Consider the following 27,857-nt stretch of genomic DNA (forward strand, 5'->3'; position numbering starts at 1 on the left):
TAACACTTCACAGTATTGGGAGGTGAGGTGAGATGAGTAAGAAGTGGAAGGAAATGAATTGAGAGGCTGAAAACCCATTTAAGAGAACATAACTGTCATCACAGCATATTTAGTTGTTTTTATGAGAATTAGAATTTACTGCTGTGCTGTAATTCCCTCTAAACCAATGGAGATTACCTGTGGATGATTCAACTGGGAAGCAACTGGTGGCGGAGGCCATTCATTCAGGAAAGAAAAAAGAAGCAATGATTCAGTGCTCACTGGAAGCTTGTCGGATCCTTGACACTTTGGGATTGCTGAGGCAGGAAGCAGGTATGTATGGGAAGGAAAACTCAACACAAAAAGTAATAATATCAATTGGGGCATAACTCAAGAGGTAGAGCACTTGCCTAGCAAACCTGAGACCCTGAGTTCAAACACCAGTAGTGCCAAAAAATAAAATAAAAATAAATGAATAAAAGTCCAGGACACAAATATTAACATTTGTGGAGCTTTAAAAAAAAAAAAAGTAATATGTCTTTTCAGGGGGAATGTGTAAATTGTACAGAATTTTTTGAAGTGAAAAGAAAAAAAAAATCCCAGTTTTAATAACCAAGGTAGCTATTGTTCATGTTCTAACAGAAAACAGAAGTGCAGTCATATTATTACTTACGCTTCTTTGTGAATCTCTTTTTTTTTTTTTTTTTTTAGGTGCAGGGGATTGTTTCCCTAAATATAATAATTGTGTTTGTTTTTCATGTGTTTGGGTTTTTTTTTTTTTTTTTTTTTGGTGCATCTTGCTCATTCTTCCTATAGCCTTTGCATATATTTCTCTGTATTGTTCAAACGTGAATTTATCATTTCTGATTTTTTTTTTTTTGGGACATTTTGCTGATGAGTACTGTTCTATTTTAGGATTTACTGCTTTCCCGAGCTGCAGAACTGTTATCTGGCACTTAACTTTGCTGTCACCCTTGAGAATTTCCTTGGCTTTTCCTCCTTGAATTTTCTGTTTCTTTATTCTGATATTCCTAGATTTCTTCCCATGTTCAGTAGTCTTTTTCTCATTTATCTTTCTCCATTTTTACTTGCTAACTTTTTTTCATTTCAAAAGTTTAAGCAGAATTTATTTTCACCTGAGGAACTGCAGTTTCATACCAAAGATTTTGTAGTTTTGAGCCAGAACTAGTTATCATGTTTTTATTCTATCAAAAGACAAAAAATAAAAATTCACAATTAAAGTACACATGGATTGTCCTCTACATTTTTCTTCATCCTTGCAATAACCATTAGACACCCTGTAATCACTTCATAGATTGTTTAATACCTGTGCAAATGGGAAATACTAAACATGATGAGAATATTCTCAGATTAGTTACTCCTTTTTTTTAAATTCAGGATTCTTTGATTTTCTAGTGCTACTTTAATTTTTTTTCCATTTTTGTTAGGCTATATTTGTTGTAGGGGGGAGCTATTCCTTCTTAAAGATTAGTTCTCATCCATTTTAATAGGATTTTTTTTTCTTTTTTGATGTTTTAAAGGAAAATGTTTTAACCTATAATAGACTATGTGAAGCTATTTTAGTTTTTAAAATTAGTACTGATTTTATTAAAGTTACAAATTCAAAAACTGAGCTCTAAGCTCAGTTTATAGATCTTAGTTTAATTCTAAATCTAGTGAATTTTAACACCTGCCTTTAAAGTGGCCTTTTGTTAATATTTAATATCATTCTTAAAACTTAGTTAAGCAACACTTAACTATTTTAAATTTAATATATTCTTTTTACGTAATGCTAGTAACCAGCAGAACTTACCCAGATGTTTAGAATATGAATTTAATAAAATTATAAATTCTAGCTGAGCATGGTGGTGCACACTTACAACCAAGTTCTTGGGAGACTGAGGCAGGAGAGTCACAAGTTTAAAGCCAGTCTTGACTATGCAGCATTACTTTTTTGATTTTTTAAAGAGCCTTTTACTTACTAAATTAGCCATTTAAAAAAATTTTTTGTAAAATATATGTAACATAAAACATACCATTTTAATCATATAAATTAGTGATATTAGTATATTCACATTACATATTCATCACTGTCCTCCTCCGTACTGTAATTGTACTCAGTAAACGGTAACTCTGTTCTCCCGCTCACCCAGTCCCTACAATTCTACTTTTCTGGAAACTACAGTTCTACTTTTCTGTCTCTATGAATTTGACTACTTTAGATACTTCGTATAAGTGGAATCATGAGATAAGTATCCTTTTTTTGTCTGATTTATTTCATTTTGCATAATGCGTTCAAGGTTCTCTTGGGTTCTGTTCATTTTGTTTTTTTTGCGATGGTGTCTTGCTATGTAGTTTAGGCTCTTGAACTCTGGATCCTCATGCTTCAGCCTCCCAATTACTGGGATTATAGGCATACACCACCATGTCTGGCAAGCCCTTTTTATATGTGGGTTGATAGCTTGTGCAGTCCTTTCTTTAAGCTGCTTGCCACTGCCTTTTTTCTTTTTGTTTTTTAAAAAACTTATTTCATTTTCAATCATTTTACCTCTAGTGTCTCGGAAAAGAAAAGCCAAGAACTGGGAAGATGAAGACTTTTACGATAGTGATGATGACACATTCCTTGATCGGACTGGTCTGGTTGAGAAAAAGCGTCTGAACCGAATGAAGAAGGCTGGGAAGATTGAGGAGAAGCCAGAGACCTTTGAATCACTGGCAAGTTTTATTTACAGAAGTAGCTGTGGGAGTTAACTTTTTTTTTTTTAATAAAATAATTTATTTAAATCTGTTTTGGGTTTTTGTTTGTTTGTTTGTTTGTTTTGGTGGGATTGGGGTTTGAACTCGGTGCTTTGCACTTGCAAAGCAGGCACTCTACTGCTTGAGCCACACCGCCAGTCCATTTTGCTCTGGTTATTTTGGTGGTGAAGTCTCACAAACTATTTGCCTTTGCTGGCCTTGAACTGCAATCCTCCTCATCTCAGCCTCCTAAGTAGTTAGGATTGTAGGTGTGAGCCATCTGCGCTTGGTTAAATTGTGTTTTGATAGTGCAGATTTTAAAACCGTAACATGGAAATCTGGTAGTTGTGATATGTAAATTTAATGGTAACAAGCAAATAGTTTTATTCAAGTTGTTGGGGAAGAAATTGTCTTGCTGCTAGAGAATTGTCTCCAGGTTGGTACTGATCCATTAGTGAACATTCTTTGTATATGTTGTTATTCCTAAAAGAAAGAAAAGAAAAAGTTTCAAGTTAGGGCATCTGAGGTGAAATTGATTTTAGGATTCCAACAATCAAGAGGAATCAAAGGTATTTTGATGAATATAGTGTTCCATTAGTCTAGAATGGTATGTTCTTCATAAAATTATCATAAGGTAGCATGCATTTAACATTATATTTAGTACTATTCAGAGCTTAAAACATTACCCAACGTCTATCCTTTTGATTCATCAATGAAAACCGAGCACTTTATTTGAGAAAAATGAAGTCTCAAGTACTCATTCTATTTAATTCTGAGTTCTTTAATTTAGAAATCAATTCAACTAGAATAAAATAAGCAAATGAAAAATATTAACTTCATAAGGAACAGATTTAGCTAGAGTTCTAAATTAATCCTCTGAAAACTTGTAGCAGTAATGAAAGGAGGAGGATGATAAATATAAGCTTGAAAGAAGGAAAATATTTGCTAACCTTTTCAATTTTGGTGTCACAGGTTGCAAAGTTAAATGACGCTGAAAAGGAACTCTCTGAAATTTCTGAGAGGCTGAAGGCCTCAAGTAAAGGTAAGGCTGTCATCAAATATTTATTGAACACCTGTCATATATAGTTCATTGTCATTGGGCCTGAATTGGTTACTAAGACATACAAAATATGAGTTTTTCTAAAGAGCACCATAGCATTTTAGAAGGAACATGAGAAATTGTTTAATTTAATAGTTGAAAGAAATGAGGCCTATTGAGACAAAAATCAACTTCCTAGGATCTCACAACTGTAACCTGTTTCTTTATTCCTAATATCAGTGATGTTCTCTGTCCCGCTTTATGTTAGTGACTTGTCTATGGAAACTTGGAATTTTGAAATGTGTGGGGCCATTTTTCTAAACATCTGTTATCCCTTTCTTTGACAGTTTTATCTGAGTCGCCATCTCAGGACTCTTTGGATGCATTCATGTCAGAAATGAAATCAGGTAGTGCATTAGATGGTGTGTCCCGGAAGAAACTTCACCTGAGAACTTTTGAGCTAAGGAAAGAACAGCAGAGACTTAAGGGATTGATAAAAATTGTAAAGCCAGCAGCGATTCCAGAGCTAAAAAAGTAAGTAAGTAGTAATATTTGGATTTTTAAATAAATGTGGTAGCACATCTAACACTTTGAATTATCCTTTTAGCTCCTCAGGTAATAATTATAGAATATTGTGGTGCTGAGGATCAAATACAGGGCCTCCTATGTGCTAGGCAAACGCTACTAATGAGCCACATCTCCATCCCAGAAAGGTTTTAAAGCATAGAAAGCACTGGTTTCATACAGTAACTGAAACTCCTTTCAGTTGTGAAATATAGATTGCTAGAGGAGTTTCAGAATAAACTATATGGATTCTCTGTTTATCGAAATACCTACTTACTTTCTATATTTCTGTTCAGGTTAGCATTTTTTTTTTCTTTGCTGTAGTTTAAACTCAGGGCTTTGTGCTTGGTAGAGGCAGGCATTCTATCACTGGAGCCATTCCCCAGCCCTTTTTCCATTAGTTAATTTTGACCTAGGAGTTTGTGTTTTTGCCTGGGCCAGCCTAGACCATGGTCCTGCCAATTTCTACCTCCCAAGTAGTTGGGATTCTGGGCATCACCCACCACTCCCTGCAAAAAGGTAAAATTTCTTGACTTAATAAGAGAATAAAAAAATCGTACTGAGGTTGCTAGGATCCATAGTAAGAACCAATCTTCTGTCCATGAAATTGTGAAGAAAGAGAAATTTGTGTTAGTTTTATGGTTGCACTTCATACTGCAAAAGCTAAAGCCGTGGTACATGATAAGTGCTTAGTAAAGATGGAAAGCAATATATTGGTGTATGTATTGGATAAAACAGTCTTTATAAGTTTGATACAACCTATGGTTTCATGCACCCATTGAGAATAAGAGGTGGGGGTGGGGGGAGGAAGCTACTATGCAATGATTCCTAGATAAGTCCACAGAAGTCCATTTGAACCATGTGACAAATGACAAGGTAGGTTAGCAGTAGAGTCAGACTTCCTGGGTTTTTTGGGGGGAATTTGAGGGCAACTTACGTAACTTCTTTGTTTATTACTTTCCTCATCTATAAATTGGAAGTAATGATGATGCAAAGTTTAAATGAGCAGCATTTAAAGTGCTGACATACATGTATTATTGTTACCATTGTCTTAAGTTTTACTATTTCTTTTGTGCCTAGCAACTATTTTTAACTAAGTAAAAACTTAGGAGGCATATCTAGGTTAAACAAATTATTGGTGATTTGTAATTCTTCCTCTAAAATCCTTTCACTTGACTAGTCAGTCGCTTGGGATTTTCTGAGCTTGAAAAACATACATCAACTTCCTCCAGAGCTGCCCCTCCTGCTGTCAGTCTGTGTGTTTGCCTGTCTTTTCTTCCCTTTCCTACTTTGGGTACTGGCCTAGATGCTGTGTATCTTCTTCATCCTCTTCTCACTGTAGGGTTGAACTTTCAAAGTTCCTAGCTAATTCTGCCTTATTCCCTAACCCTAAACAACTACTGGTTATGACCTATCTTCTGCTTTTGCATTTCCTTTGGGGCAGTCTACATATCCTCTAGGCCGCCCCAGCTATTTAAGTGTAGTTATTAAATGTCAGCTATTTAATATAGTTGAAAAAGATGTTTTGCTGTTGCCTTTGCCTTCCTATGCCTGAGCCTTTGAGGAGTATGTAGGATCATGATTTTGCAGAGTGTATGTTGGGCCAGGAAGGCAGAAGTCTTCTGGTGACCTTAACAAGGGAGTGAGTTCTAATCTGACAGGGAGAAAGGCAGTGAGGCTGGGCCCAAGCACATCACTAGGGAACAATGGCAGTAGTGGCAAGTAGAGCGTCAGGGCTGGCCAGGATAATCAGTTTCCAACGTGAGTCACCATGAGTCCCAACTGTCAGTTCTGTTGACATGAAGGAGCTATAGCACTTTTTTCCCCTGACCTATTATTGTTCTTTTAAGCTTTCCTCTGTCTCCACATGCCATCTTCTTATTGTCACTTCTGCCTACGTGTAATTGTTACTTTTGCCTACTCTGACAAGGTGAATGTTTTGTTAACCCAACTGCCATCTCTCTTGTTTTTTTCTCTCAACCCCCAGAGAGTATTGTGTTTCAGATTGGAGATGGATTCCTGGGGTTAAGTTTCTGGGTTTTTTTGTTTGTTTGTTTTTGAGATAGGCTCTTGCTATGTATCCTAGGCTGACCTAGAATTCACTGTGCAGCCCAGACTGGCCTTAAACTCATGATCCTCCTGACCCAGGTTGCTGAGTGCTGGGATTACAGTTCTTTTGTTTTTGCTATTTCGTCCTGTCCCGTCCCCTCCCGTCCCCCTCCCCCCTGCACCTTTCTAATTCCTGCTGTCTTCCTTTTAGCTGAGCTTTAATAACTATCTCCAGCCAATGAAGATGATGCAGTGTTGTAACTACACAAGATATCTTGTGCATGCACTTTATTTTTAGTTTTTTAACTTCTGTTAAAGCAGAGCTGTTGTCCACATGGTTATGGTAAGTAAGACACTCATTAGAGGTTGTGGGATATATTGGGCTTTACTCTGTGGATTCATCTCCTGTTGCATAAATGGAGATGGGATCATGCTTATATATTCTCCTTTGCCACTGACCGTTGAACTGTTGTTAGGATTTGATAAATGTGCAGTCATGTAATATATTGCAGATTACTAAACTGAGGGAATAATAGCCTTGTCTTGCTTTTAATAGCTCTCTGATAGAAATATCATTGTCTTTTCAAACTCTGCCAACCTCAATACCTCTTTCTTATATGCTCATGTATTCATTTTGTGATAATATTTGTCTTGTCAGAAGTTACTTTATTAGTGTTGTGGTATTTTTAGATAAAACCTTAGACTCAATGAAATGAGTATGTATAATTCTTCTGTCTTCTTAGGACTGAACTTCAGCCTACAGATGCAGAAAACAAAGCTAAGAAGCTTACATTACCTCTCTTTGGTGCCATGAAAGGAGGAAGTAAATTCAAATTAAAAACAGGAACAGTAGGGGTAAGTGATGAGTCAAGATGTTAAACTTTTTTTTTTTTTTTTTGGTACTGGAGTTTGAATTTAGGGCCTACACTTTGAGCCACTCCACAACCCTTTTTCTGTGATGAGTTTTTTTAAGATAGAGTTTCGCAAACTATTTGCCAGGACTGGCTTCAAACAGCAGTCCTCTTGAGTATCTAGGATTACAGGAATGAGCCACCAGCAAGGTGTTAAATTTTAACTCTTGAGTTAGCTCCAGGCTATTCCTTCCTCCCCCTTTTCCTGCCCATTCCCTTCCCTCCCTTTTTGCCTTCTTTACCTCCCTTCCTTTGTTGGGAGTAGTTTTTCTTTTATAAGTGTAAATGACTCATTCTACAGTGATGTGAAAAAGGACTTGAGGCTTTGTATGATCGGATCTTCCCCAGAATTTGATCTTCGAATTTTTTGGTTCAGTTTAGGGTTAAGAATAGGAAAATTAATCATACTGATTTATAAATTAGAATATCAGTTTATTAATTTCTGATGAATTTGGATTTAGGAATGGAGTTCCTTCATTAAATGCTTTTAACCTGGTAGATAGATATAATAATCAGACTCAACTAACATTTGTTATCAATGCAATATATGCACTTGTCTCTGCCATGTGCATTTTCTGTACTTGATTTAATCCTTCCAACATCTTATAATATGTGTTAATTACTGTGTCATACAGATGAGGAACTAGTCAAAGAGGCAGTGTACTGGATCATACCATCATTATATAATTAAGTTGGCCATCAGATTCAGGTCTTCTGGCTCTTGAGTTTCATGATCTTTCTATCCTCCTGAAATGCCTCACTGATATGCTTTTTTGTTTTATGTATATTCCTATTCATAGATTCAGCTTTTAAAAGATTTTCATCATTCCAATGAGTGTATAAGTTTGCTAGGGCTGCCATAATCAAATACCACAGATTGGGTAGCTTAAACCGCAGAAATTTATTTTCTTTGCATTCTAGATGCTGGAAGTTAAAGATTGAGATGCTGGCATAATTGGTTTCTTTCTTGGCTAGTAGATGGCAGCCTTCTTGCTGTCCTTTCACGTGATTGTCCATCTGTATGTGTCTTCTAAGGACACCAGTTATAGTGGCTTAGGGCCCTACCCTAAATGCCTCAGTGTAACTTAATCACTTTAAAGACATTATCTCCAAATATAGTCACGTTCTGAGGTATGAGGGTTTGGAACCCCAAACATAAATTTGTGGGGAAAAAAATTTTAAAAATAAACTGGGCATGGTGGCACGTGTCTGTAATTCCAGTAGCTTGGAGGCTGAAGCAGGAATTTTGTGAGTTCCTGGCAATTTAGGTCATATAGCGAGACCCTGCCTGAAAACAAAAAACAAATCTTAAAACCCATAAATTTGTAGAGGGACACAATTCAGCTTGTAGCACATTGAATTTGTTGGAAATATAGGCCCCAAAAGTGACCATGTGGAGAGGAGTGATTTGGCCAAGAGGTTCTTTATTGCCAGGTGGGAGAGGGAGAGAGCCAAGAGAGAGAAGCAGGAAGGGCAGGGGCTTAAATACCCCTCAGTGGGACTAAGCATGATCTGATTGGTTAGGATCTCTTGTTCATGCTGATTGGAGGTTGGGACAGAAGGAGGATTCAAGCTAGACTTGAGGCAGGACCATGACCCTGGAAAACAGAAGCTTAAGGGTGCAGTAAGAACCGAAACCTGTCGGCACCATTATTGCCAACATTCCTCCCTTTTTTGTTTGTTAAGGAAGGGGGGTGTTGTGTTCGCTCTGGCTTCTTCGAGCTGGCAAGGGGCGGTGTAGGGGAAGGGAGGGTTAGTTGGCAAACAATGTTGGGGTGCTGAGCCTCATGGTGGCGTACAGTCAGGCTCCGAAAATGAAGATTTCCTCTTCCCTGAAGTTGATGAAGGTCCCTTGTAGCCATAGGTAAGAGTCTCGAGCCAATCCTCCAATCTCCACATGGTGGGTACCAGCCAACTATCCTCACATTTTGGAGAGATCGATATCCCTGGAGGTACGACTGGTTAAATTTTTGATTAGCAATAGAGACATGTAGTATGATACAAGGGAGGAAGCTTAAGAATAGGAGAGCAAATAGGCATTAGGATGGGCATTGGCCAGGAGAACCACTGTGAAAACTTGTTCCCTAGACAATTTCAAGAGTCCTCCAACTACTGAGAGAGAAATGGGTGGCCATACATTATCTAAGACCCAAATAGGAATATTAGGAGGAGCATAAAAAGGTGTCTGTTCAGGGACTACATACCTAGGAATCTAAATTCTGCAAAATCCTGTAACTGCCAGGAAAGCTGTAAGCTGTCTTATGGTATGGGGGGTTGGGAAATGGAAAATTGTGTTGATGCATTTATGACTCAGGGAGTGAGTCTGTCCCTTTAAGGCCACACCTAGGTAGGTGACCTGTGGGAGGCAGGGGCTGTCAGGATTTAAATATAACACTCTTGGATAAAAGAGAGCTTTAGCTTATTATTTTATATAAATTGACACTTTTAACCTTTTAAATGTTTGTACCATATTCAGATAACACTGTTAAAAGGTGGTCATTTAAGACACATAAGCAAATATGTAAATGAACTCTGATTTAGTAGTACTTAAAGCTTGACAAAATCAGCAGAAAACACGAATAATTTCTTTGATAAAATCTTTCTCTGTAATGGTTTTTTATAGATGTTACTCAGAGCAGAACAATATTAAGATAACCTTGTTATTTCATAGACATAGAGGATTTGATTTTAGTTTGACATGACCCTAAAAATCTTTTAGGCAACTCTTAGATTATATTCAACTTTAACTTTATCACACACCAAAGCTTTTATTATACACTTTTCAAACTTACTCAGACCTTCGTACAACATACTAAACCCTTTGATGGTTTGTCCTTATCCTTCCTATTTGAAACAATCTTTAGGACAAACCCTTCTTTGCAAAATCCCTTCTCATCCAAAAAACCATTCCTTTTTCCTTTAACTTCTCAAAAAATACATTTATTACCATCTATATCCTTTCCAGGTATTTACTTTGTAACTTGTATTTTAAAATTAATTTTTATAAGAATTTTAATTTTATTGTAGGGGCTGGAGCAACTAATTAATAGCCCTTATTGTTTTTAGGAATAGGCATAAGGCCTCATTGTCCCTCAGGCTTGAGGGGATATTGTTTTAGGTGTGGAAACTGTGAGGGATTTTTGAGTTTTATTTGAATAGGGAGGGCTGTCCAGGCTCGCCCTACACTCATCTCATCAGTCCACACTGTGGAATCTTCTTTGTTCCTGAAGGAGGGGGCAGCAGAGATAGCTGCCTGGGGGGAGGAGAATTTGAACCTTTAATTAAGATAGTAAATCCTGTCCAATCCGGGACACTGGAGTTTTAGGTACTATGAGGAAAGAGTGACAGAAGAGGAGGTCTCCCCAAGAGCAGGCCAGAGGCCAGGTAAACTAGTGCTCTAGGGGCTGGCCAGATTTGCCCCAAACGATAACTTTTGTCATTGGACCGGGGACCAGGAGAAAAAGGTAAAACAGAGAAACGGGCTCCACTGTCTAGGAGGAAAATAACCTTTTGTTTTCCTGCCATTATGGCTCCTCAACATTGATGCCAAGAAGTGGAATGTGGACAGGAGGCTGGGACCCATCAATACATAAGAGATGGCACCTCACCTTCCATCTGGTGATGGGGGCACTTAGACCTCCAGTGGTTACCCTTGTAGAGGGCAGGGTCCCAGTTGGGGGTGGGGCTGTCTCCCAGGCTGTCCCCCCTTAAGCATTCTCTGCAGAAGTGCCCCTCCTGCCCACCACGGTAGCAAGTTCAGGACACAGGCCCCAGTTGGGTGGGGCCCTCTCTGAGAGCAGCAATGAGGCCATGGTGTCCCTTATCTTTTTCTCTCCTGTTAGTAAGGTCCTGGACATACAGACATAGCCATAAATACAGACATGGCTAGCTGTATTACTTGGTTCAATGACTTTTCCCTTCAGCCACAGTCTGAGTTTTTTACGAATATCTGGGACTGTTAGAAATTTATCTCTGAGGAGAACCTCTCTCACCTGGGACTCTGAGTTCACCGTGGTATGCTTTCTGATAGGTTGTTGCTGTAAAGTAAAGTTGTTATTTTACATCGACACCTGACACTCTGGAGAGCAAGTCTCTGAACTGTTCTGGGCCTCAGTTTCCTCACTTGAAGAATGAGGGATCTGGTCTAGGTTAAACTATGTTTTTCCACTATGAGATAGCTGAAGTGACATTAATGCCACTTATCTTCTTTACAGTTTTTTTTTTGGTAATGCTGGGGAATTGAACCCAGGGCTTTGCACATGCTGGGCAGACATTCTCCCATTGAGCTACTTCCTCAGCCCCAAATATTATTATTATTATTATTTTTACTTTGGCTGTACTGGGCTTGAAGTCAAGACTTTCTGCTTGTAAAGCAGCACTCTACTGCTTGACCCATATAATCATTTCCAACATGAGTGGCCTGGGCCGGAACCCATTGCTTCTCTAATGAGATAAGAGTCTGGTGTAGTAGAAGCATAATACCCTTTCATGTCAGTTGAAAGGTTTGGATCACAGAGATAAAGGCTTGAATGTATTTGTCTCGGCATCAGTACAGCTGTTTAGATGTTTTTAAATTTTCCTTAGATCTGATAACTGGAAGGGGACATAAAACTTGCCCTCTTCCTACCATTGCCTATTGAAGAGAGAAGCACTCGTTTAGAGGTTCTGAGTATTGGGGTGGCTTAGAGGGTAGAAATTTGTATAGGGGACCTCAGTTTACTTTTATAGAAAAGGTCTAATTGGAGTATGGTATTGTAATTTAAGGAACCCTGTGAAGGCCACTTCTCTTGGTCACCCAAGGCATACTGAGGCCAGGCCTCAGTACAAAGCTTCCAACATCTACCAGCCAAAGACTGGAAGATGCAGGTCCCATCTAGAAAGAACCAAACGTTAGGATCCTGTCTTTTAGCTAACAGCAGGTGGTGTCTTTAATAAAGGCTACCTTTATCATTTGTAAAGTTAGAGAAGGGCATTCAGAGGGCATTTCAGGCCAATAACAGTGCCATACGGGACAACTAGTGTTAATATTTGGAGGGGAAAATTTATGTTGGGGCCAAAGGTATAGAAAATTCTAAATGAGAAGTTTAGAGACCACAGTAATGTCTATTTTGTTATTTCTGGAACTGTAACCTCGAGCTAACAATTGGCTTACAAGGGCTGGCTCTGATGTCCTGAGGTCTGAGGTGGGGCTAGGAGCAGGACTTGTGCAAGGTGCCACTCCCTCCACACACACCTGGGACAAAGATCCTGCGACCTGTCGCTCCTCCCTCCTTCCTGTGTACTCTGTGTGTGTTTATTCTAGGGGAAGTGGTGGTGGGCTGCAGCCATCGCCATGTGTGGCTTGCGGCCCAGGATGTACTGGGTCCTCTCTATGGATTTTCTTAGCTATGGCAGGCGTTTTTGCTGTGTCCAGGAGCTGGCATCCTGTGCATAGGTGTGCCTGTTTGCTTTCCCTCCTCCCCTTGTGGGGGTGGAGCTGGAGCATAAGCGTGGCAGCTGCAGGTTTTTTGTAAGTGCTTTTGTAAAGCAGCTGACTTAAAGTTACTTTAGACTGAGAGGCCTGGCAAACTAGTTGGAATAACTTAAGTCATAAGGTACCATGCTACAGGTTTTTCATGGGAGGCAGGGTCCCAGTAAGCCCAGGGAGGGGAAGGCAGACAGAGACAAAGGACACGTGGTGAGACCATGGAGGAGGCAGAAAAGGTGTGCTGACATCTTAGGTAAGGGAGGGGAAGGCAGAGCCTGGAGGCATGATACACACTTAAGGGATTAGCCATCACCTATGTCTCTAGGTTGCTCCCATTGATTGGTACTGGCAGGCTTTCAGGAAACAAACCTCCACTCTCCAGTCACCGAATAAAGCATGAGCTTTCCCAGCGCTGGAACTGCCTTGAGGCCAGAATTGGCAAGGAGTGGCTTGCTTAACTCCATGACAGGGAAAGTTTTTCAGGAAGATAGGGGGAGATAGGTATGGTAAGCCGTACAAGAAGTCTGTTTACGTGGGGAAGGAGGAGGTTTGGAGAGGAATTGGCTGATTTAGAAACTGGTTTACAGGCTAATAGAATATGCGCAGGGGAACAGAAAGTACAGAGGGAGTGTTTGAAGTCAGAGAGCCGGATTTAGACGGAGGTATGAAAAGGCTTGGACATAATGGAATCTCTCCCCATCATCCTGATCGCTCACAGAAGTTATATGTCCCATAAAAGGTTGGGATTTAAAGACCTGAAAAGGGGCCAGTGATTTTGGTTGTCTAAAGGATAAGTGGGCCAGATTTGAGTGCAAAAGTGGATTAAATTTTTTGGTTTTATGTCTGGGGTCAAACCCAAGGTGTTTAAATTATTGAGGAGGCATCTCAATGGGGAGTCAGACGGCAGAGAAGACGTAGAGGCACCCATTATGAGGGACCCGGTCCCAGAATGGGAGAGGAGGATATTGTGTACTGTGGAGTGTCCTCGCGCAGCACAAATATCCGAGAGAATGCAAAACACACAAGAATCAGTCGTCACTGAGTTCAGGTGGTTTGCAAGGCGCTGATGGGCTGAGGGCTATGGGTCACCTGGGCCCAGGCTTTTTGACAACGGGTCTCTGAGACCCACGACAAAATGGATCCAAGCCTGACAACGAAGGGAATCCCTCTACCGCCTGAGCCACCCAGAGATAGCCAAACAGGGGAAGTGTTTGAAAACCCCGGAGACACCGAAGGGAGAGACCGCAAAGGGAGCCCGAGAAGGGTATGTGGACTCACCAAAGAACGTCCAATGTTGGATGCAAGCAGAGTGATCGGGAGCATGAGTCCTGGCCAGTCACATCCTCAGGGTGGTTGTGGGGTGAGTTGGAATGGGGGTCCCACCAGGATTAGTGGGGAGCCCCCATCCGAGTCATGGCACCAAATGTTGGAAATATAGGCCCCAAAAGTGACCATGTGGAGAGGAGTGATCTGGCCAAGAGGTTCTTTATTGCCAGGTGGGAGAGGGAGAGAGCCAAGAGAGCCAAGAGAGAGAAGCAGGAAAGGCAGGGGCCTAAATACCCCTCAGTGGGACTCAGCATGATCTGATTGGTTAGGATCTTATGGTTCATGCTGATTGGAGGTTGGGGCAGAAGGAGGATTCAAGCTAGACTTGAGGCAGGACCATGACCCTGGAAAACAGAAGCTTAAGGGTGCAGTAAGAACCGAAACCTATCGGCACCATTATTGCCAACAGAATTGGGTAAACTGTCCTCTGGTAGCAGAGGTCTGAAGTCTCAGCTGTATATTCTGTTTTCTTGTGGTGTTGGGGATTGAACCCAGGGCCTTGTGCATGCTAGGCAAGCACTGTACCACTGAGGTACACACCTAGCCCTTAGCCCAGCTATGTGTTCTGAGTAAGTTATGTGTATTACTTGAAAGATGGAGGCTCTGAGAGTGGGGTATTTAGGTTTTAAATAGAAGAAAAATGCTTTCCTAAAACTCCTAAGAATTACTTAACTAAATCCTCTATTTTAAAAATGATGTAACCAATGTATACCTTGATACCTTCTCCCTATTCTGGAAATATGGTGAATTTTTTTCGAAATTCTTTTGGGTTTGTTTGTTTATTTTTTTAGGACAGTTTGAGGTGGCCTCAAACTCATGATCCTCCTGCCTCAGTCTTCCAAGTGCTGGGTTTATAGGCATGTGCCAACCACATCCAGCAACTCTTAAGTACTTTTGTTGAAAGGTCTTTTTTCATTGTTGTTGAAAGGTCTTGATGGCCTTTTAGTCATGGTAGCACATGGCCAAGGCTAACGGATCACTTGAGCCCCGGAGTTCAAAACTAGTTTAGGCAACATAGTGAGACCCTGTTTCAAAAAATATATATATATGGTCAATTCTTCGAGAAATGTTTTCCTTTTCTTCAGGAGCTGTTTTATTCATTTATATGTCTTTTTTCCCTGAAATTATGTTGTCAAAAATGAGAAATGATTTCTTTCTTGGGAATATATATCTGATTTACTCCTTAGAAGATTTTTGTAACAAAGTAAGGTCCTTTAATATCAAGAGGTATCACAGGATAAAATTCCTGCCACTCTTACTTACTTGGAGTAAATGTTGTAGTTCCCTGCAAGCTGCTTCAAGTATTTTATATTTAATAATACTTTCCCTTTCTCTGTGTGTTTAGTGCTGGGGACTGAAACATGGGCCTTGTACAAGCCAGACAAGTGCTCTACTACCAGGTTACACCTCCAACCTAATCATCTTTTTTTTAATTTAAATAAAGTTTTATTTTTCCAAATGTACAGTTGGTTGGACCTGTTCATGCATTTTCACCTGCAGCTAGGGCATCTCCACCTATAGTATTTCCAGTGTAACTTACTTCAACTTTGTGGTTTGAAACTAATTTGGTAAGTCTCTTACTAAGGAGCCCCTGTAGGGCTGCCTTGGCCAGGGAACTGTGAATCTTCAGTCTCTTAGCGACCTCAGCTGGGGTTATAAGCTTATAGTTGGGAACTTCTTTGCAGACTCTGTTGTGAGTAGCTTTGTCAAACAGGAGTAGGTGTTGACAGAGCTTGTCCTGAGCTTTGCCTTTGGACCATTTCTTTTTGACCATGCCTCTAGATTTGTTTACTGGGTCCTTGTCTTTCTTAGCCAACTTTCCAGATCTTTCTTCTTCTTGTTGTCCTTACGTGGCATTGTGAAGCCTGGAGAACAGAGGTGACTACTATAGTCTCTCTAAGATGTCAGACAAAAAAAAAATTCCAACCTAATAATCTTAAGAACTTAGAAATTAATAATGACACTTGCTTAGGGTTCACAGATGGACAAAATTTCATGTGAAATTGTAGTAGCCTTTTGCGGGGTTTATTAACCTAAAGAGGTTAGGTATTCTATACATTGAGATAAATCTCTTGGAAGAGATTTGTCTCTTTTTATCATTGTGTAGGACTACTTGTATTTGGTTTTATTTCCCTCATAGAAGTTGCCCCCCAAACGTCCAGAACTCCCTCCAACTTTAATGAGAATGAAGGATGAGCCTGAAGTCGAAGAGGAAGAAGAGGAAGAGGAGGAAGAGAAAGAAAAGGAGGAATATGAAAAGAAAACAGAGGATGTAAGCAGTAGGCTGCTGCAGGAGACAAAGCCAGAAACAGCAATGTGGGAAACAAGTGCTCCCACAGATCTCACATGTTCTAAGGAAACAAAAAGCCATGGTATTATCTTTCTTCTCCCTGTGCTGTTCAGTGGGGCGGCTGCATTAATTGTGGATTAAAAAAGGAAAACCAGTTCTTGCTTGTGCATTTTAACTTCATATATATGAACTCAGGGTCTCACTCTTGCTAGGCACCTGCTCTCACCACTTGAGCCACTCACCAGCCCGGAAATATACTTTCTTAATCATCTTCTTTGACTGCCCCTCATTTTTTCCATTGTAAATTAAGGGCAGGTATTTCCAGTCTGTTCCAGAATTACAGAAGATAAAAAAATTGTGAGATCTGAAGCCACAGCTGCTGAGGAATAATCCTGAACTGCTGCCACTGTATGAATGAGTTGGAGGGCAGTGAGGTGTGGGATGATAGGATCTGATCAAGTGGTCTCAGAATAGTCTCCCCCTATTAATTTTCCTCCCCATCCTTAAACCAGAAGATTATACCCAATAGAAGTTCTCAAGAAGGATGGTGCCTCATTCATCTTGATGTTTATAGTACCTAGTACATGGTATTCACCCACCACTGGAAAGACGATGAAAAATGTTGAAAGGGGAAATTGACTAATTTTTAAATATTTCTTTTTGACTATGAAGGGAATCTATGTTCATTTTCGATCACACATAACAACTAAGGAAGAAAAACTCCCCATATCTCATCCCTAGAAATTATTGTTTGTCTTTTTTAGTACTTTCTAATCCTTTGTCAACCACAGGAATTATTTCTGCAGCTTGCCAAACTACTTAGCAAAATTAAGATCACACAGAAAATAAGAAGCATGAAAAAATATTAAAAACTGGTATTAAATGTGTATGGGAATACATGTTTACCTATTTCCAAACAAACCAGGCATATCTATTTCAAAACAATAAGCCTGGGATGTGCCCTTCTCTTGAATTACCTTCAGGGACAGAAAAATTACTCTTTCCACATCTGTGAGACGTTGATCTTTTGAATTTGCCTTTTCTTTTGTTTAGTTATTGGCAAAATGTCTTGTCTTTCACAAAAGGTATTTATTCATGCCTTTTTTTCTTTTCTTTTTTTTTTTTTTTTTTTTTGGTGGCATGACAGTTTGAACTCAAGGCCTCATGCTTGCTAGGCAGTCACTCTTATGGCTTGAACCACTCCGCCAGGCATGGTTTATTTTTTTCTGAACCTGGTATTTGGTCCATACCTGCAAGGGGAGCAGTAAATATCATAGTTGTTTGTTTTAGGAGAACAAAATATATATGTGTGTAAAAATAGCACAGGCTTTAAAATTTGGTTTATAAGATTAAATAATAAATATGCTGCATGGCTCAAATGATAGAGCACCTGCCTAGCGAGCACAAGCCTTGAGTTTAAACTCCAAAAAATTAAATAAATAAAATAAATAAATAAATATTAAAAGCGAATAAATCTGCAACTGATGAGGGATTATTCTGGGCCTTTTTTCTTATTTTTTTACAGCACAAAATCATTTTACACATTTTTTTTTTCAATGTGGGTTTTATCTAAGGGACATAGTAGTCCATCACATGTACGTGTCATTTAGTTAGCTTTTACTTGTTCACTTGTTAAACATGTAAGCTATTTTCACCTTTTTAAAAATATTCTTGTAAATAATAAGTCTTGGTGCTTAGCTCTTAGTTTTTAAAAAAATATATTCCTGGAAGTAGAGTTTTAGACCAACAAGTGTGTATTTTTAAGGCTTTTGGATAAGATATCAATAGGTTTTAGTGGAATATTGGTGGTTCTTTGTTAGATATCTACAGGCACATTTACTGAAAACCTTATTAAGGTTAGTTAAAGCTGATTATTGTAAAATGATTATTGTAAAACTGGATGATTATGTATGTAGCTTCTCTTGCTTTTGTTTTTGTTTTCTTGAATTCTACCATGAATTAAATAATAATATGCTTTGGTGCTGCTTTTCATAGAAAACATGTCTCAACTCAACCAAGTGGAGCAGAATAAAGATTATGAAGAGGTTAGCGAAATAGCTTCATCACGAGAGGAACCCTCTGGTAAGTAGTGTAGCAGACTCTTGCTGTTCTGCACATGAGTGCCACCTGATTTTATGAGGAGGGTTTAGCAACTTCCCTGTAAGGCAGCACAGAAGAATAGCCAGGGCCCTGGACAAAACTGGGATATATAAGAGGTTTGTATTTAGTTCCATCTCTTAGTTCCATGCCTTTCTTTTACTCCTCTTCTGCATCCTGAGGTTCCCTCTTCCTGCCCCATAAAGTACCTAAAGCCCAATGCTTCCCAGTGGCCATACTGAGCCCTCCCCAGTTCTACTTCTCCCAGAGTCCATTATGTCCTGCCATGGAAGGAATTGCAAACCTATTAAAAATAAATTAGTTGATAGGTTGGTCATTAAAAGGACTGCTTTTCACTGGTTTTACCTATAAGAGTTAAGGTGTGGGATAATAAAAGCAGCCTCATCATATTCAAGTTTATAGACTAGCCTTAGTATTAAAAACTTAGAGATATTAGTGAAGGAAAAATTCTGTCTTCTAAAAACAGATTTTACAGTAGTAGATTCATCACTGATGTTTTCTTCATTAATTATAGCATTCTCTTAGGAGGAACCTTTTCCTTTTATATTGCCTTTTCTGAAAATAGCTATTTTTACTTTTCTTCCTTAAATTAGTGTCAGAGAATGAATATGAGAAAAGCAGAGATGAATTGCAGAAAAAGAAAGCTCCTGGTCAAGGCAAAGTAAGTACTTCACTTTTCTGAAAATAAAAGTGAATCTTCTTGTCATAGACCATATCCAGAAGTATAAGTCATTGAAGATTGGCTTAATAGAGTTCCCAGCAGCTTTAGCTCCTTACCCTAGAAATCTGGACTCTTTACTTTTTATTTTTGATTTCTCTATTCTTGTCTTCATCCACCTATTCCCAATAGCTGCTCACATACAACCTACCTCTTATTAATTAATATACTAATATGCCCATGCAAAGACATTTGAATAACGTGTTCTTGTTATCCTCCTCTTATATACAAAATGTATAATATATGTTCTCCATTCTCCATTTTAATTTTTTTACCTGTCATGGAAGTAATTTTATATCAATATACCAAGTACTTCCTATTTCATAGATATACTCTATTTAACCAGATCTATGTAGACAAGCATTTGGCTTGTTTCTGATCTTTTACTATACCAGTATTATAATGAGTAACCTTATGTGTACATAATTTTGTATGGATATGATGATAAGTTTCCGGAAGTGAGATTGCTAGGTTCAGTCAGGAGACCCCCAAGGCCATCTTTAGGTAATTCATAAGAGGACCCACAGAGTTCAACGTATGGTTGTACTTGTAGCTATGATTCACTGCAGTAAAAGGATACAGGACACAATGAACAATGGAAAAAGATACTTAGGGAAAGATCTGTGGTAAACCAGTTATAAACTGTGAAAGGTTCTTTTCCAGTTGAGACACATAAGATATGCTTACGTCCCCTAGCAATAAGTTGTGACAAGTATGAAATGTTGATAGCTGGAGGAACTCATTAGAAAGTCAGTGGCAAGGATTTTTGTTAGGGATTGATCACATAGGCATTCCCTACCTGGCTTGTACCCAAATTCCACACTCCCAGAAGGAAAGCAGGTGTTCAGCATAAACTACATTGTTTGTATAGTAGAGGCACAGTGAGCCACCCTTATCAGTTAGGGTAATAGTAACCCTCTCAAAATGCAGGTTTCTAGACACTACCCAGAGACCAGCCTTGCAAACAGGCTTTCAAGGAATAACAGCTTACTCTGTTAACTCTTTCCTGTACGTAGATCAAAAGGCCAATGCCAAATTTCTCTCCCTGGGAGTTATTCTGTTAAACACTAAACCTGCAGTGTATTTACTGTCCCTTTTTCTTTTTTGCAGGGAGGTTGTTAAGATAGGGTCTTGCTATTAGCCCAGGCTGGCCTTGAACTTGGAATCCTTCTCCCTCAGCCTGCTGTTGCCACCTCTTTTAAAGACCATTATATCACTCTGGCTAAAAAATCAGCTTATTGAGGCTTTATGAGAAAAAAATCAAGACTCAGAAAGAGAATGTTCCCCCAGATTCATTCCTGATGTCAAGACCATTCATGGAAACTGCTTTCTCTTAGTTTTCATTTGCAGAGAGGCCTAAGGATAACAATTCTCAGAGTTGAAATTCTTTGAACCAGGTATGGTAGTGATCCTGTCACAGCACTCAGGAGGCTGAAGCAGGAGGATTGAAAATTTCCAGGGCAGCCTAGTTTACCTGATGAGCCCTTATCTCAAAAAAAAAAAAAAAAAAAAATTCAAGTAAAATAATTTATCTTTTTCCTTTTCTTTGTAGTTGCCACCCACACTTTCTTCCAAATATCCTGAAGATGACCCAGACTACTGTGTGTGGGTCCCACCTGAAGGTATATTGTTTTTATTTTTCCTTTTCTCTAACATTTCTTTATATTTTTAAATAGGTGATACATATTTAAGGTCCAAAGAGAGCTAGGCATGGTGGCACAAGTCTGTAATTCCACCATTCAGGAAGATCAAGAGTTTGAGGCCAGCCAAGGCTCCATAATGAGACCCTTTCTCAAAAAAAAAAAAAAAAAAAAAAAACGGGCTGAAAAGGGCTGGCATTGTGGCTCAAGTGGTAGAAAACCTGCCTAGCAAATCCCAGTATTGCCAAAAGAAAAAAGAGAGAAGAGAAAGAAAATTGCAAGAGAATGTAGTGAAAGATCTCTCTTTTGGTAGAACAGGTAGATTTAAAGATCTTATGAGACACATCAGCCACATCTTATAATTTGTGGATCCTATTTGAATCCTTACTCAGACAACTGTTTGTTTATGTAAATGTATATTACCATGTGTGTGTGTTCTGAGGGCTCAGGATATGGTGAGAGAGTTCTTGCTTAGCCTGCTTGAGGCTGGAGGCCCTGGGTTCAATCCCCAGTACCACAAAAAAAAAAAAATTAAAAGTATGAGCCAGTCAGATAATGTTGAACGCTACCTGAATGTTTGATGATACTAAGAAATTATTGTTGATTTTTAAAAATATGAATGATGTTGAATTATGTTTTTTGGGAAAAGTTCTTATATTCTCAGCACATATACAGAAGTGTCCACAGATGGAATGATGCCTGAGATTTACAGTAAAATAATCTAGTGGTGAAGGATGAGAGAAACTAGCAAAAAACTAGGTAAAGCAGGATTTGCCCTATAGTGATAATTGTAATAGCTGGATGAGGGTTCATTATATTTTTCTATTTACTTTTGCATGTATTTAAAACAGAAAAAAATCTTTAGTATGTGCCTCTGGTACTCACTTTTTTGGCCCTCTAAAGATAGCCAAAGATTGTTTTCTTATTAATTCTTATATACTATATAAAATGCTTTTCACCACCGTTTCTACACAGAGAGAAGCATTTTCTACTCCTTGCTTTTCACTTAGCACAATATAGAGATCAAATCCATAAATAGCTCTTTATAGATTTTTTTTAAATGTCAACATAGGGAGTTTTTTTGAAACATGGTCTTGCTATGTAGCCAGACTGACCTTGAAATCACAATCCTTCATCTTCCTGCCTCAGTCTCCCAAGTGCTAGGATTACAGCTGTGCACTACCACACCCAGCTAAGTGGCAGCATAGTTGTTTTTTATGGTATAGTTAGACTTTTACTTATTTAAACAATCTCCTCAGTGGATTATTTGCCTGGCTTCCAGTTTTTCGGGGTGTTTTTTGTTTCTGGGGTTTGTTTTGTTGATACTGGAGTTTGAACTCAGGACCTCATGCTTACTAGGCAGGTACTCTACCACTTCATCCATTTTGCCAGCCCTTCTTTGCATTGGCTGTTTTTGAGATGGGGTCTCACTCTTTGCCCAGGCTGGCCTTGAACCTCGATCCTCTTGATCTCTGCCTCCCAACTAGCTAGGATTGCAGGTGTGAGCCACTAGCTCCTGGGCTGTTTCCAGTCTTTTGCCATTGCAAACAACTCTGTAATAGGCAACCTCTAACATATGTAATTCTGTAATACATATAATATATAAAGTATTGAGGTGCATCTGTAGAAAAGAAGCTAATAGAAGTTAACATGCTAAGTTGGGTACCAGTGGCTCAGGCCTGTAATCCTAGCTACTCAGGAGGCAGAGATCAGGAGGACTGTGGTATGGAGCCAGCCCACGCAAATAGTTCCTGAGACTGGATCTCAAAAAAACCTATCACAGAGCTGGTGGAGTGGCTTCAGGTGTAGGCCTTGAATTCAAGCCCCATCATCGCAAAAAAAAAAAAAAAGAGTTAACATGCTATGATCATTTTCAAGATAGTCAAATTGCACTGTATACAGATTGTGCTGGTTTTGTGCTCACACATACACATTTAACAGCAATGTATGAGATCCTGATTGCTCCTTTGCACATCACATGTTGCTTTTTCTATGGATGCTGTTTTTTAAGATACTAGTAATTAATAGAAATATAATTACTAGAAAGGTTTGCTCAAGCTAACAAATGTGAGGGTAGAAGTGAAAAGAACTTTATTCTGAAACTATATACAAAAAGCAAAATTTCTGCCATAGAAGAAATAAACCCCACTTGTTTTACTTTTGGCCTACTAATATTTTTTTCCCTCTTATTTTGGAAGAATAAATATATTTTTTTCTTCTTTAATATTTTGATCTAGGCCAAAGTGGAGATGGCAGAACCCATCTTAATGACAAGTATGGCTATTGATTGCTTCACAATCCCAAAGGAAGACCTTGTGGACCATGCAACATAATATATTTGGGATGATATGTCAAATTGAATGGCCAAAGGAGTTCAGATGATCATTTATAAAATCTGGTGACCGGCCTTTTCTTCCACGCTCTTGGCTTCCTAAATTTACCTGTGTGTCTGATTTTCCTGAATTTGATATTTATGTTTAAAAGTATTTGTGTATATATGTAAAAAGGTAATGATATGCTTTGAAAATTAGTAAAGTGAGAGACATTACTGTATTATAAAATGAGAAGATAAAGATGTCCCTAAGGTTGATTTAAGGTCATAGCCTCTTTGATTAAGATTTAGGACCTGAATTTGGAAGATAGCACAGTGGTAGAGTGCTTGCCTAGCATGTGCAAGGCTCTAGGTTCAATCCCCAGCACTGGAGGTGGAGGAGGTGAAGGGTGAAGGGAAGAAGGGAGGGGAAGCAGGACAGGGAGGGAGACTGTAACAACTGTGCTTTTCTTGAGCACTAGGGTACTTCTGGCAGGTAAGCTCTAGGGTTCACTGTTGCCTCCTCAATCACTGTTGAAATATTTAGGTATGCCATGATGTGAGTCTGTACACCTGTCATTTGTGGAACAAAACATAGAATCACAAGCCCAGTAGGGTGGTTTAGGCCTATAATCCCAGCTACTTGAGAGGTAGAAATCAAGAGAGGTTGAAATCTCTGTTCAAGGCCATGTGGGCAAAAAGTTAGCAGACCCCATCTCAAACAATAAGCTGGGCATGGGGGCATGTGTTTGTGATTCCAGCTATGCAAGAAGTGGTAGGTAGTAGGATCGTCATCCAGTATGGCCTGGGCAAAAATAGGAGACTCTGTCTGAAAAGTAACTAAAGCAAAAAGGGCAGAGAATGTGGCTCAAGAGATAGAGTGCCTACCTAGAAAGCACAAGGCCCTGAGTTCAAACTCCAGTACCACCAAAAAGTCAAAAAAGGAGTCACAGTGGAGGCTTTCCTCTGCCTCCCAGTGTAATTCTGCCAGGTTTGAAAACAGACCTGACTTATCAGGAAGGACATAGTTAACCATAGCACATGTACTCAGGCACCAGTCCTGATAAAAATTTAGGCCATTGAGTGTCCCGGACTTTTACTAATCAATCACTCTTCTTGTGGAGGTGCAAATAGGCTCATGGAATGAAAAGCTGAAGAAGCCCAAGGTGGGCAAGGGAATTAAAGTTTCTTCTTTTCTGGAAATAGGAAGGAATGCAAAATGTTTTATCCCCTTCCTTTTCTCTATCCGAATGCCTCACTTCCATAGAAAAGAAAGCCTAAGAACAAAGCAAGGTGAAGAGCATTTGGATTAGGTTGAAGGCAGACATAGTCAGCAGGAGAAATGCTGTGGCCCAGCTTAAAAGTGGGTGAGGAGGCTGTTGCTTTCCTAAAATGAATTACGCAGTAGGCACAAAGGTAGGCAAGAAGCGATAAAGAGCAAATTCATATGCCCTGGCGGATGTGGGAAGTCTGGTTTGCTAAGAGTTCTTTATCTCTCAAAAAGGAATATAGGTGTAATGATAAACTTATTTTGTACTTCATTTAGAGCAACAGGAATGAACTTGTTGATGAAGAAATGACAGGACCCTGAGGTGATTCTAAAGGTTCTAAACATTCTAAAGATTTCCTGGGTTGAAAACCTTTAGAGCATTTTTTTCTGTAGCCAACTGTTTCTTTCTGGTAAGTTGGTAAAGGCTGGATATTGTAGGCTTTGCAAGACATACAGTCTGCTGTAACTACTCAACTCTGCTGCTGTAGTACAAATGACATTAACATAACAACAAATTAATTTTTCTGTGTTCTAATAAATTTTTTTTAATAAAAACAAATGGCAGGCTGGATTTTGCCCACAGCTTATATTTGGCCAACCCCATTTTCAAGGTCTTACCTGGTTCCTAGATGTCCTTCAGCACATCTTTTTTAAAGATTGTATCCCAGTTTGTGGATATTTGAGAAGTTTGTATTAAAAAATCCAGTTTCCACCTCCTAAACTATATGAGTTGTTTTATAGTTACCAGTAATCAAAGTAATCCAGTCTCCTTTTCTTAGAAACAAAAGTAAGGTTATTTGGTCATGAAAAAGATAGTGTCATAGCAGGAACACAGTAAGTTAACTGTAAGCAAGGTGTCCCAAGTCAGGTGTCCTGGGCCGGAGTTCTATAACATATATACCTTTATATTGGCTTCCAGTGAGAAGACATTGGTGTATTAGTGATGGTGAAGGGATTGGATTAGGGTTTTAAGGACACTCAAGCTATACTGTGGAAGAAGGATGAAAGGTTGCAGGAAGACCAGCTAGGAGTCTGTGGCAGAAGTCCTAATAAGACACTATGATGGCTTGAACTCACTGGAGGTCAAGAGCCTTAGAACGGGGATTCTAACAATATTTTAAAAGGTAGAATGACTCAGACTGGCTGATGGGATTGTCTGGGGAGTAAAGGAGAGTAATCTAGCATGATTCCTGAGTTCCTAGCTTGTTCATATGCATGGGTTATGGGTCATTCTTTGAAGTCAGAGAAACTGGAGGACTGGGATAGAAGTGGAGAGTTGTAAATTTAACTTTGGCAATGCTAGGGATTGAACTCAGGGCCTCACACTTGAGCCATGCCCACAGTCTTAACTCAGCAAATTGGACTTGATGTCCCTTTGAGATAGCTAAGTAAAGATGTCAAGAAGGCAGTTGGATACAAAGGCCTGGATCTCAGAAAAAAAGGGCTGGAGAACAGTTGCCTTCATGAACCAAATGAATCTGAGATTCAGGGTGGGGAGGTATCAGTAGATTTGGTTAAAGGCCAGGTAACAGACAGAAATTGTGCAGGCATACAGAAACTCCAGTCTTGGACAGCTGATCTCTCTACCTTTGGTACAGAGAACAAAATTTTTTTCTGGTTATGGGTACTCATTTATTAGAGTAAAAAAGATAGTGTGTATATCATAGTGGGTAACATTTTAGGAAGAAAAGGTCAGTGTATGCTAACACTAAAACAAGTCCCTGTCTACTTTAGGAGTTTTCTGGGGCTCTAAAACTTACATAGAAAGTTGAAACCCTTTTCTTAACTATTTTTTTATTAAAAATTTCTAATAATAATAATAGCTAAAAATTAGTGTCCCCGATGTTCCAGGCACTATGCTAACTGCTTTGTATGATTCTCATTAAATCTTCAGACTAGTTTAGTAAAGTAGGTACTGTAATTTCCTTCAGTTATATAGTTGAGGAAACTGAGGCCTTGGAGGTTAAAACTCTTGTTTAAGGCCACTCAGTAGCCTGTGAATTAGATTGGAGCCCAAACAGTCTAATTTCCAAATCTGACTCTTAATTCTCTAGTATATTTTTTTTAATATCTTTTTTTTGTTTTGTTTTAGTGATACTGGGGTTTGAACTCAGGGCCTCATGCTTGCTAGGCAGGCACTCTACCACTTGAGCCACTCCACCAACTGTTTTAATATCTTTAATAGACTTTTCATCTTCCATGCTTAATTTGTTTCTCAAGTTTTATGTATAATATAAAACCAGAGTTCTAAGTATCAAAATATTTTATGCTAAGAACTTTAAGTCTCAATATAGTTACATACTCTGTGCAGTTTGCAAAGAAGTAGCCACCTAAGAAATTCATTTGCTTTATGCCTAAAATTTCCATCTTGTATAATGTCCATGTAAAATCTCAACTTGCTTTAAGGAAATAATTTTTCATTCTGAGCTAAATACGAGTGACCATGATCCAAAAACATATTCAACTTAGCCTAAATGACCGTTTTTTTGTTTGTTTCATTTTGTTTTTGTGAGAGAGAGATTGTCTTGATGTGTAATTTGTTATGTAGCCCAGGATGGCCTTGAACTTGAGATCCTCCTGCCTTAGTCTCCTAAGTGCTGGGATTATAGACAAGCACCACCACTCCCAACTTCAATAGATGGTATTTTTTAGAGCAGTTTTAGATTCACAGCAAAAGTTAGTTGAAAATACAGTGTTCCCATATGCCTCTTGTCCTACACAGGCACATCCTCCCCCACTGACAGTCCTACACCAGAGTGGTATGTTTGATACATTCAAACCTATATTGACATATTGTCACTCAAAGTCCTTAGTTTACATTAGAGTTCATTCTTGATGTTGTACATTCTATGATTTTGACAAGTGCATAGTGATTTATACCCCCCATTAGTGAATACCATACAGAATAGTTTTCGCTGCCCTAACAATCCTGTGTGCTCCATGTATTCATCTTTTTCTCCCCCTCCACACCCTAGCAACCACTGATCTTTTTATTGTCTAGAATAGTTTATCATCTTGAATAGTTTTCCATATTCCAGAATTCATACAGTTAGATATTGCCTTAATTTTTAAGTTTCCTACATAATTAAACAGACTTAGAACATTTTAAACCTTTTATTAAAAATATTTTCTTTGTAAAATTATATTTAGAGAGGAGGAAAATATTTTTAAAAAAGTAAGAGTCATTTTAAGGATACTTAGAGAAAAAGGAAGAAATTAAGCACGGGTTAAAAAAAAATTAAAGCATAAGAAGAATCTTAGCATCACCACGAGACCACTGTTGAGATTTTGTTTGTTAAGTGGGGTGTGGTAGTGCACACTTGTAATCCCAGCCCTCAGGAGGCTGAGGCAGGTGGATGCTGAGTTCATCACTAGCCTAGGCTGCATAGTGAGATCCTGTCTCAAAAACAAATAAACAAAAAAGTCTGTTCATTTCAGT

The 27,857-nt window shown here is 38.9% G+C and overlaps 1 protein-coding gene, 1 long non-coding RNA gene and 1 pseudogene across 3 annotated transcripts in view; 1 reads left to right on the forward strand and 2 right to left on the reverse strand.

Annotated features, from left to right (window-relative positions):
• Window positions 1-27,855, forward strand: part of Slc4a1ap (solute carrier family 4 member 1 adaptor protein) — a 31,364-nt gene extending 3,509 nt beyond the window's left edge. The window contains exons 5-14 of one of the 2 annotated variants that reach the window (XM_020154950.2): window positions 173-312; window positions 2,534-2,694; window positions 3,688-3,757; window positions 4,102-4,288; window positions 7,111-7,222; window positions 16,212-16,443; window positions 18,357-18,443; window positions 19,073-19,140; window positions 20,750-20,819; window positions 23,075-27,855. In XM_020154950.2, coding sequence (XP_020010539.2) covers window positions 173-312; window positions 2,534-2,694; window positions 3,688-3,757; window positions 4,102-4,288; window positions 7,111-7,222; window positions 16,212-16,443; window positions 18,357-18,443; window positions 19,073-19,140; window positions 20,750-20,819; window positions 23,075-23,124 — 1,177 coding nt within the window. In that variant the 3' untranslated portion in view covers window positions 23,125-27,855. Of the gene's footprint in view, window positions 1-172; window positions 313-2,533; window positions 2,695-3,687; window positions 3,758-4,101; window positions 4,289-7,110; window positions 7,223-11,029; window positions 11,033-16,211; window positions 16,444-18,356; window positions 18,444-19,072; window positions 19,141-20,749; window positions 20,820-23,074 lie in introns of both variants that reach the window. The other variant, XM_074049401.1, reaches the window with a different exon arrangement.
• Window positions 2,658-27,857, reverse strand: part of LOC141414777 (uncharacterized) — a 39,129-nt gene continuing 13,929 nt past the window's right edge. Inside the window, exon 2 of the long non-coding RNA XR_012439637.1 lies at window positions 2,658-3,198. This is a non-coding gene — a long non-coding RNA (uncharacterized lncRNA). The remainder of the gene's footprint in view (window positions 3,199-27,857) is intronic.
• LOC109679423 (small ribosomal subunit protein eS25 pseudogene) lies at window positions 15,547-15,928 on the reverse strand (annotated as a pseudogene).

This window comes from Castor canadensis, chromosome 12 (assembly GCF_047511655.1).
Source record: "Castor canadensis chromosome 12, mCasCan1.hap1v2, whole genome shotgun sequence".
In the NCBI taxonomy this organism is placed as follows: domain Eukaryota; kingdom Metazoa; phylum Chordata; class Mammalia; order Rodentia; family Castoridae; genus Castor; species Castor canadensis.